Source organism: Primulina huaijiensis, chromosome 3 (assembly GCF_012295235.1).
Source record: "Primulina huaijiensis isolate GDHJ02 chromosome 3, ASM1229523v2, whole genome shotgun sequence".
Classification (NCBI taxonomy): Eukaryota; Viridiplantae; Streptophyta; class Magnoliopsida; order Lamiales; family Gesneriaceae; genus Primulina; species Primulina huaijiensis.
This window is the reverse complement of record NC_133308.1, coordinates 5,113,244-5,124,362: the sequence shown is the minus strand read 5'-3', so window position 1 is coordinate 5,124,362 and position 11,119 is coordinate 5,113,244. Positions and strand designations below refer to the sequence as shown.

Sequence of the window (11,119 nt, the reverse complement as noted above, 5' to 3'; positions counted from 1 at the left end):
AGGCTCTACACTCTTTCCAACAACAATTCACAGGTGTTTCTCTGTGAGCTCTAGATGATTTGTCCACCGTCATTTCATAATTGCTGATTCCTTAATTTACACTCACTCTACTCCATTCTACGATACGCCGACCTAAATCGCGGATCAACGGTGGAAAAGAAGTTTCCGGATCCCGCTGAGTGGCGATTTTGTCCATTTTTCTTTCGCATGGTCATCTTTGCAGGCAAATGCTTGTCTTTGGTCGAAGTGGAATACGTTTGTTTACGCATTTACTGTATTTATGGACGCATGGAGAAAATATTTTGTTATGCACGTTGTTTTGTTTGATCGTGAATTGTGTGTATGCACGTGCTCACAGACGTACGCGCTTCGGTGTAAAAAAAATAGAGATTAATCGAGATCACTCTTTTTGTTTGTAGGAATGTTGATTGGATGTGAAATATCCTGATTCCAAGCTAAACTTTTTATTATAAGGTTACTGCTTAAGATTCCGCATTTCAATTTGTAGTCATTGTCCAGAAACTGAAGATCGGATTATAAGTTTGTACCTGCGCCGTGGAATCTGTTTTTCTATGTATTTCTAATTTATTTTGTATTATTTAATAATAAGATAATGACTTTTATAAGATTTTGCAGCTATCATACTTTTTGTATCAGTTGCATTTTTATTCGGGGTGTTTGTGGACTCACAGAGTATACGGAAATTTAATTATTGATGTTTCCAAAAACAAAAAAAGGAACAAATTGTTGATTATTGAGCTATCCATTGTGGCAGACTTTACTTGGATGTTTATTCTATAATCGAGGTATGCGAGGGCGCCATACAGACATCTTCACGATGCACAAGCGTGTATCGTCAAAAGAACGTCTCAATTTCCTCGAGAAAGATGAAAATTTAGGTTAGTCGTTTAGTTTTATTTGCATTTTCCGTTAAATGTTGTTGAGGAAGTTGATATCGGCATATGCATCTTATTGTAAGCATGTCATTGATCTTGCATTTTTGTGTGAGTAGTTTTTATGCGTCATAAATTTCTTATTACTGTTGTGGTGAATTGGGGTGGTAAGCTATTGAGTCTTCCTTCTGTTTTCTGGAATTTCAGAGCAGTCACACAATGGTGTGTGGAAAGATACTGGGAACCCTTCCTGGAAGCGGCCCTTGCCATATGTTGTGGTGGCAACTCTATCATCATTTTTGTTTGGCTACCATCTTGGGTTTGTTCCATCTCACTGAAGTTTTTTGCTTGACCTATGCTTTGAATTTGTCAAAAACCGGGCTCAGTGAACATGTATTTATTTACCTTTATTTTGGGATCATTTAAGGGTGGTGAATGACACATTGGAGAGCATTTCATTGGATCTTGGTTTCAGTGGTAGTACGTTGGCTGAAGGTACCAAGGATGTTCTTCAGATTTGTTTTAGTAGATTGATTCACCAATATGTTATGAATCTCCATCTAATGAGCTATTCTTAATTAACTGAAGGTCTGGTAGTGAGTACATGTCTAGGAGGTGCCTTTATTGGATCAATGTTCAGTGGTTTGATTGCTGATGGACTTGGTCGTAGAAGATCATTTCAGTTATGTGCTTTACCGATGATTATTGGTTCTTCCATAAGGTTAACTTTCTGCAGTAAAATGTTTCAGTTGAATAGTATTTTAGTAGTAGAGTTGCATGTATTATCATTGCTGGGGCATGAGGGATTGTATGATGTGTTTCATAAGGTTAACTTTCTGCAGTAAAATGTTTCAGTTGAATAGTATTTTAGTAGTAGAGTTGCATGTATTATCATTGCTGGGGCATGAGGGATTGTATGATGTGTTTTGTTACGTGAGTCTAGCATTGCCGCGGCAAGAGGGATTGTTCCCTTCCTGAGTGAGGTAGTGGAGAGTTCTTCATTTTTATTTCTTTTCTATTTCTGAAAATTGAATACAATATCGTTTCATTGCTTTCGATTACTGGGATTAACCTCTTTTTCTTCATTATTTTGTGATTGTTTTGAGATAGAGCTCACCTGGATCCAGTTTAGCAAGGCATACTTGTGACACTTTTGACAAAACTGGCCTTCAAAAATGAAAACGTTGTGTTGTTTTTTTAACTTAAAATGTTATTGGTTAGAATTGCAGGGATGTGGGTGTTTTTTAACTTTCTTAACCTAATCATATTGCTTCTAAGGTGTCTTCATCCCAAACTTTCAGTGCCACAACAAGTAGCCTAGGAGGTATGCTCCTCGGAAGGTTTTTGGTTGGAACTGGTATGGGTGTTGGTCCTCCCGTTGTAGCAATGTATGTATCAGAGGTATACAATATGATTATCCCATTTACTGCCCCAATTTCATTAGATAATTCACCAACTGTTTGCATCTTATTGTCTTGTGGATCATGTTTCAAATGTTTGAACAGGTTTCTCCAGCTTTTGTGAGGGGTACATACGGAAGCTTCACTCAGATTGCAACATGCCTTGGACTTATGACGGCATTCTTCATAGGGATTCCAGCAAAAAGTGTTCTTGGCTGGTAAGGGGCAAACGGTTGTCATGAAATAGAGCTTCACCTGGTTGAGTGTGCCCACATTTATAGATGATACTGCTTGTAATTCTCTTCTTAGATCATGTCACACAGTGGTTTTGTTGCAGGTGGAGAGTATGCTTCTGGATCTCTGCTATTCCTGCTGTGCTATTAGCTTTTTTGATGGAGTTCTCTGCTGAGTCTCCTCATTGGCTTTTGAAGGTGCTATTTCATCTTTCACCTTCAGTTCTCCTTCCCTTGTATAAATGAACTAGATCTAATAACTTTGTTTATCATACGGGGTAACTGAAGATTGGTGAGCATAACATTTAGTCCCTGATCAATTGTTCTTGTTAGAACTGTAACTGGGAGTTGTTCGTTATTGTTGCATACTGTTTCTTTCTCTGCTCAAACTGTAACTTTATTGGCTTAGAGAGGAAAAATAGCGGACACTGAAGAAGAACTCGAGAGGCTTTTTGGGGCTTCACATGTTAAACCTGCAATGGCAGAATTGTGCAAGTCAGGCAGAGGTGATGACATGGATACAATAAAAATTTCTGAGTTGATTCACGGTCGTCATTTTAAAGGTACATATTTTTTGGTTAGCATTTTGTGAAATCTCCATTTATATATCAATAATTAACATTATAACTCTCTCCACAGTGGTATTCCTTGGGTCTGTCCTATTTGCTTTACAACAATTGTCGGGCATAAATGCTGTGTTCTACTTCTCATCAACTGTCTTCAGAAGTGCTGGAGTGTCCTCAGATATTGGAAATATATGCGTAGGTGTGGTAAATTTATCAGGTAATGACAAGGAAAAGCAAGTTGCATTTTCTCTTGTGAAGCCCTCATAATTTTCACCCTATTCTTTGTAATTTTACAGGATCTATTGTTGCAATGATTTTGATGGATAGATTAGGAAGGAAGGTGCTTTTGATTTGGAGTTTCTTGGGCATGGCAAGTAAAACATCCTTACTCGAGAAATTTACCTACTGCAAAGAAAATGCATCGCATGTGGCTTAAATTCCTTCAATATGTTTACTGGTTTCAGGCATTGGCTATGGGTTTTCAAGTCATAGCAGCTAGTGGATTTTTACAAGGCTCAGGAAATATGTATCTTTCTGTTGGCGGCATGCTGCTGTGAGTACAACACTTGACTTAGCTATTACAAAGTTGCAGGTTTTAATGCTTATAACTTGAAACTCAAGAAGACTATCCATTTTATGCCTGCAAATGGGAACTTTTATTCTCTCTGGTAATAATATCCTTCGCATTCCCAAAAGAAAGAGAACAAGATAAAACTGTGGAATCATACTTCGTCAATCGATATTTTAGATATTCTCTTACTGTTTTGTTCCCTTCAAAATGATTTGGACCTGTTAGATCACTTTTATTTAAAACGGAAACTGAAATATTTTGTTGGCCACTACTTTACTGTTAGGTAAGGTGTGAGGCCAACACATTAAATAAAATAAAAAAAATATGTTTTCTCACAATCCCACATCGAAAGAATTTGAAAAGTTGTTGAAGGGAATTAGTTATAAATAGAGCTCAATTCCTTCAGTTATTGTATCCCAAAATCAAAAGCTTTTCAGCTTTGATAAAAAAAAAGTGCATAGAAAAAAAGAGTGTATTTTTTTCTTGAGTGCGGGAATTCTTTTGTGTGAGTTAGAGAAATTATTTTCTTGGTATACTCGGGTTGGGAGTGTGAGAAATATTGAGTGTATTGGTGTATACACTTGTTGTAATATTTCTTCCAGTTATAAAAGTTGCAGTGCTCCGTGGACGTAGCCTATATTGGGTGAACCACGTAAATCTTTGTGTTCTTGTTGATTATTTTATTCCGCATTTTTTGGGTACTATATTATCATCGTGGCTGGCATCGCTTCGGGTGTAATTACCCAACAACTGGTATCAGAGCCTTGTTGTGAAAATTCTTAAAAATTCTGAGTATGCTCTGTGGTTGCAGCTTTGTCTGATCTTCCACATCAGAAAAGATTTTTTAGATTTTTTGCTAAGGCTAGAGAAGTGATGGCCGGAGATGATGGATCGGGACCGGGAATCAACAAGTTCGACGGTACAGATTTTACGTTCTGGCGACTACAAATTATTGATTATTTGTATAGCAAGAAGTTGCATCAACCTCTATCTGGAAAGAAGCCGGAAAAGATGGAGGATGATGACTGGAAGCTTCTTGACCGACAAGTGTTAGGTGTAATACGATTGACCCTAACGAAGAACGTGGCACATAACGTGGCGGAGGCAAAAACAACGGAGGAGATGATGTCCATTTTGTCGGACATGTACGAAAAGCCATCGGCAAATAATAAAGTACATCTCATGAAGAAGTTATTTAACTTGAAGATGAGAGAAGATGTATCGGTGGCTAAACACATCAATGAATTCAACACGATTGTTTCACAGCTGACATCGGTTGAAATAAAATTTGATGATGAGATTCGGGCACTTATTCTTTTGGCGTCTTTACCAGAAAATTGGGAACCGATGCTGGCAGCGGTTAGCAACTTTGTTGGAAAAAGAAAGCTACAATTCAATGATGTCAGAGATCAAATTCTTGCTGAAGAAGTTCGCAGGATGGATTCGGGTGAAGGAACATCATTGAGATCTGCTCTAAATATCGAGAATAGAGGAAGATGCATGAGTGGCGAAAAGAGTTTTAACTAATGGCATGGTAGGTCCAAGTCAAGAAATGGAAAAGACAAAAGCAACTTTGAAAAGAATGTGAAGTGCTGGAGCTGTGGTCAGACTGGTCACTTGAAAAAGAATTGCAGATCAACAAAGAACGACGCTAATGTTGTTACTGAGGAGGTACATGATGCTCTATTACTATCCATGGAAAGCCCGGTTGATTCTTGGGTTATGGACTCGGAAGCTTCGTTTCATACCACTGGTAATCGTGATGTATTCGATAATTACATTGCTGTAGATTAAGGAAAAATTTTCCTGGCCGATGGAAAACTTTTGGAAATAATTGGTATGGGTGATATCCGGATGAAGATGACAAATGGATCTGTCTGAAAAATCAATAAAGTAAGGCATGTACCAAAGTTGACACACAATCTGATTTCAGTGGGACAGCTTGGCGACGAAGGTCATAAGGTGACCTTTGGTGATGGTTCCTGGAAAGTGAAAAATGGAGTCATGATTGTTGCTCGAGGAAAGAAAACTGGAACACTTTATATGACTTCCTATTTGAGAAATAAATTAGCGGCTGTGGATGCTGGAGCTAATTCAAGTTTATGGCATAATAGGCTTGGGGATACGAGTGAGAAGGGAATGAAGATGCTTGTTTCAAACGGAAATCTACGGGAATTAAAGATCGTTGAACACAAGCTATGTGAAGCTGTATTTTTTGGAAAGCAGAAAAAGGTGAGCTTTTCAAAAGAGTTTAGAGAACCGAAATCAGCGGATTTGGAGCTGGTACATACTGATGTATGTGGACCATCTCTTGTGACATCCCTTGAAGATCACTCAAGATATTATGGCACTACTGTTGACGATTCGAGCAAAAAATTTTGGGTTTATTTTGTGAAAAATAAATCGAATGTTTGTGAGACCTTTAAACAGTGGGAGTTAGCCATGGAAGATGTGATGGATTCACTGTCATCCAATCACATGTGGGAGTTGTCAGATCTTCATGAAGGTAAAAATGTTTTACATAGCAAGTGGGAGTACCGGTTAGAACATGACGGTAGCAAGTGGTGCAAAGAAATACTTGTTGTAAAATGTGAAAAAGAAGTCATTGGTTACACTGATATTTTCTCTCTGGTGGTAAAGTTAACTACTATCAGGACTGTACTTGGATTGATGGTAAAAGACGATTTGCATCTGGAACAGTTAGATGTAAAGACGACGTTTCTTCATGGTAAGCTAGATGAAGAAATGAATCAATCACAAGGATTTGAAGTACGAAGGAAAGAGAAAATGATGTGCAAACTTCAGAAGAGCTTGTATGGTCTCAAACAAGCAAGACATCGGTACAAGAAATTTGATGGTGTAATGAATAATGATGGTTTTATGAGGTAGCAGGCTGATCACTGTTGTTATGTGAAGCTTGATGGTTATTATATCATACTATTGATATATGTAGATGCTATGTTGATAGCAGGAGCTTGTCTGGATGAGATTGATAGACTCGAGAAAGAGTTATCAAAGGAATTTGCTTTGAAGGATTTGGATGCTGCAAAACAAATCCTTGGAATAAGGATCTTTAGAGATCAGGTGAATGGAGTTTTGAAGCTTGAGAAGATTCCTGGAAAAAAGATTCCAGCTGATATGCTCACGAAGGCTGTTATCATTGGAAAACTGAAGTTGTTTTTGACTTCAGTTGGTCTCCTAGACTAACAAAGGAGGTATGAGCTGCTGCACTGTTGGTGTGAAGACATGATTGAAATCAAGTCTTCAAGTGGGAGAATTGTTAGGTAAGGTGTGGGGCCCACACATTAAATAAAATAAAAAATATGCTTTCTCACAATCTCACATCGAAAGAATTTGAAAAGTTGTTGGAGGGAATTAGTTATAAATAGAGCTCAATTCCTTCAGTTATTGTATCCCAAAATCAAAAGCTTTTCAGTTTTGATAAAAAGAGAGTGCATAGAAAAAAAGAGTGTATTTTTTTCTTGAGTGCGGGAATTCTTTTGTGTGAGTTAGAGAAATTATTTTCTCGGTATACTCGGGTTGGGAGTGTGAGAAATATTGAGTGTATTGGTGTATACACTTGTTGTAATATTTCTTCCAGTTATAAAAGTTGCAGTGCTCCGTGGACGTATCCTATATTGAGTGAACCACGTAAATCTTTGTGTTCTTGTTGATTATTTTATTCCGTATTTTTTGGGTACTATATTATCATCGTGGTTGGCATCGCTTCGGGTGTAATTACCCAACATTTACCTGGTGATTGCTTTTCTTCTTGTTTACAGGTTCGTCGTGACTTTTTCCTTGGGCGCTGGACCTGTGCCTGGTCTCCTCCTTTCAGAGATTTTCCCAGGTCGAATTAGGGCGACTGCAATGGCTATTTGCATGGCCGTACATTGGGTATGTAATTTCTTTTGATTATTGAAATCGGGGAAGTGGTGTCGGGGGTTCTCACCAATGCTATAATAAGATTTTGTTTCTGGGTTTTTCTATAAAAATAAGGTCTTGTTCAACAATGTTATTTTCAGGTGATAAATTTTTTTGTTGGTTTGCTATTTCTGCATCTGCTGGAGATTCTGGGGCCAAAAACTTTGTATTCAATATTTGCTACCGTTTGCTTGATGGCAGTTGCCTTTGTAAAGAAGAACGTGGTGGAAACCAAAGGAAAGTCATTACAAGAAATTGAAATGGCACTTCTTCCTGTTGATTAAACGAGATTTGGCTGTCAGTCTTCCAAGGTACGCATGTCTTTTGCTCGTACTGGATGACAATCGATGCCAATGGTCGGAGAAAGGAACGGGCGGTCTCTCTGGACCAAAATTAAAAGATATTCGAATTTCATTTCTAACTTGTATTCAGATGTTCTTGAAGAGTATGATGTTTGAATATCTGGAAAAATTTCTATCCCGCTCCCCCTTGTAAAACTAACTTAATCTGTCTATGTACTTTCTTTGAATATCTGGAAAAATTTCTATCCTGCTCCCCCTTGTAAAACTCACTTAATCTGTCTATGTACTTTCTAACATTCCAATTCGTTTGATTTGCAGCTATAAACCAAAGCTAACGTACGGGGTCGGATACAAATATGGTAGTTCTGATTCAAGTAGAAAATGTGGTGTTGCGCAATAGTTCGTGTCATGTTTTCTCGAATGCACGAGTTATGTAAACTCAGCATCACAACAGGCAGCATCGAGGAATTTTTGGTAATGGACAAACACAGTGCATGACTTATTTTTTTAGATTACGAGGATACGACTACGGTATGCTGACACCCAAAAAAGAACATAATAATAAACTTGTAAGCTTGGATTTAATTTCTGTCTTCATATTCACTTATGTTTCATCTATGTAATGTTCATTCGTTTCTGTTTCGTAAATGGAATTTGATTTATTCAAGGACATTGAGGTGTGAACAGCGACCAGGGTTTTATAAATTACAATTGACGGACGGATTTCCTTTTAACTCCATCTCAATTCAAGCGGTGCTGTGGAATTTGCATTTAAATCTTTTACGTATTTCTTTTTCCATCCTTCATATTTGACGTTATGTGGTTTTGGTCCGTTATAGTATCATAATCAAGATTTGAAATTTTAGTTATCACAGTTTAATAAAAACATGCAGTTGGCCGGGTTAAGCGTGCATAAGTGAAAGTAGTACTGGGATAGGTAAGCTTCTGGGAAGTTTTCGTACGTCAAGTTGCTGATGCTGTGTTGCTTGATTTGGTTGGCTCAGTAAGAGAGTGACGTCACATCTTAACGGGTAATATTGTCTTTGATGGAAACATGGCTGACAGTAGGGAAGGGGTAAGACTAATCTCTAAGGGACATGCGACAACACCAGCAAATAGATGTGTATCTCCAAGGACTCATGGCCTAACAGCCCGACCCATTAGCATACAAGTAGGTGCACTATTTGCTACCACAAGTATAATAAAACAAAGTTGAGCTTTGGCTAACAGCTATAATTTTTGGCCAAATGATAAGCGCTTGATCCTAACAATTGGTATCAAAGTGATATAACGAGTTCAAGTCTCCCAAGGAGCATATTTATATACATCATGGGGGGAGAATGTTGGGTTAAGCATGAGTGAGAGTAATACTGAGATTAGTGACCTCCTGTAAAATTTTCGTGCGTCAAACTGCTGACGTTACGTCACTAAATCTGGTTGGCTGTGTGTGCCGTAAAGAATGACGTCAGATCTTAACAGTAATATGATCTCTGTTGGGGACAGGACCGACGGTAGAGAAAAATTAAGACTGATCTGTAAAATATATGAAACAACACCAAAAGATAGACACGCACCTTCCCAGACTCATAGTTCTACCAGCTTGATCTATTAGCACACAAGTAAGTGCACTATGTGCAACCACAAGTTTAAGAAAATAAAGTTGCTCTTTGGCTAACAATTATAGCTTTTGGTCTACTGGTAAGTTTGATCCTAACAGAGCGGGTGCTTAATGAGCGGTTTGAAAATGTATAGATTTAAGATTGCTCAAAGATCTTTAAAATGCAGATAAGATAATATACGAGTTCGAGAGCAAGAGCATTCTTTGAACTGAATCTGGATCTATCTATAGTTGAAAAGCTCCAGCTTTCGTATATGTTTTTCAATGATCACTTGTACTAATTCTCGATATAATGGTCTTGTTTATATCAATATCGTACACTGCAATAAATGTCATTTAATGTTCCTTTTTTTCGTCTTCTGCTTGGATAACCTCTGAAAAATAACTTGACTTTAGGCATACTAGAAAACTTTTTGTCACATCGGGAGTTGGTGGGATAATGTAGTTTTATACCAAAATATGTAGCTTTAGAACGATTGGAAAACAAATATACACTGTGCTTTGCACATTTCTGACCAACGTTGGATAGTAATGGTCAACATCGAACGCTTATTTAAAATCTTGTTCCGGTTAGAACTCTAAGTGATCTGCAGCATGAAATATTAAATAACTTAAGCGGTCGGAAACCTAAAATTACAAAACAATGTAACAGCTGGTTTTTTGTAACAGCTCGATGTTGTTATTTTGTCAATCATCAAGACTTATGGTAAAAGAAATATTCTAACACAATAAAAATAAATTTAAAAATATTTTTTGTTATTTACCATTTTCAATTAAACATAACATTACGCATAATATTTAATAAGTATTCATAAAGTGAGGATCAGTTTTTTCATAAAGTATAATTGTATCATAGTAATTGTATAAATACGTAAGAAAGTTGTTTAAACAAACATGCTTTTTCTTTCTTGATAATAGATTGTTAGAAATATTCATATGATTAAATATATCCACTAACAATTTTTCCGTCTTTCAATATGATAATATTCACAAAAACTCTTGTGAGACGGTCTCACGGATCAATTTCGTGAGTCAAATCTCTTATTTGGGTCATCTATGAAAAATTATTACTTTTTATGCCTAGAGTATTACTTTTTATTGTGAATATCAATAGGGTTGACCCGTCTCACAGATAAAGATTCGTGAGACCGTCTCACAAGAGACCTACTCGATAATATTTTGATGTCATCCTTCTCACCACTTTGGGAAAAAAAACATATGTTGTAATTGAACATATCTAAAAACAACTTTTTATCTCTTGAATTTTAAAAGTAGAAACATAATAAAAATAATAATAACACCTAATCAAATTTATTTTTAAGAGTATATGCATCAAACAAACAAAAGAGTGTTTGACGAAAAACTAATTATCTTGCAAAGAGGTTCCATGGAATAAAAACGGATATGAAATAAATATACTTTTTAATTGTTTGTAATAGTTCAATTAAATATTTCACTTCATAAAACGAAATTTGGTCTATCGTACATGGTAAACAAATATTATTGTTGAAAAAATAAAGGAAATTAATATTGAAACACTTAATTTTCCAAATTTACTTATTTACATTTGGGGACATTATAGATGTCTGATTAATTAAATGACTAGGTCTCT

At 36.7% G+C, this 11,119-nt stretch overlaps 1 protein-coding gene across 2 annotated transcripts; it reads left to right on the top strand.

The window, feature by feature from the left end:
* On the top strand, window positions 1-8,443 carry LOC140973299 (probable plastidic glucose transporter 3). Of its 2 annotated transcripts, none has more exons than XM_073435989.1 (15): window positions 1-223; window positions 776-899; window positions 1,101-1,212; window positions 1,321-1,388; window positions 1,482-1,614; window positions 2,195-2,294; window positions 2,399-2,511; window positions 2,631-2,724; window positions 2,936-3,089; window positions 3,166-3,309; window positions 3,389-3,462; window positions 3,557-3,645; window positions 7,446-7,560; window positions 7,689-7,898; window positions 8,208-8,443. In XM_073435989.1, exons 2-14 carry the CDS (start codon window positions 809-811, stop codon window positions 7,869-7,871), a joined length of 1,470 nt encoding a protein of 489 aa, XP_073292090.1. In that variant the 5' UTR covers window positions 1-223; window positions 776-808; the 3' UTR covers window positions 7,872-7,898; window positions 8,208-8,443. The 2 variants fall into 2 exon arrangements, with proteins under 2 accessions (XP_073292090.1, XP_073292091.1); XM_073435990.1 differs by lacking the exon at window positions 1-223 and adding an exon at window positions 419-474.
* The last annotated feature ends 2,676 nt before the right edge of the window (window positions 8,444-11,119 follow it).

Coding starts and splice junctions, on each gene's coding strand:
- LOC140973299 (XM_073435989.1), top strand. CDS start 809: ATGCGAGGGCGCCATACAGACATCTTCACGATGCACAAGCGTGTATCG. Junction 1,389..1,481: donor TGGTAGTACGTTGGCTGAAG/GTACCAAGGATG, acceptor AATTAACTGAAG/GTCTGGTAGTGAGTACATGT. Junction 3,310..3,388: donor AGGTGTGGTAAATTTATCAG/GTAATGACAAGG, acceptor GTAATTTTACAG/GATCTATTGTTGCAATGATT.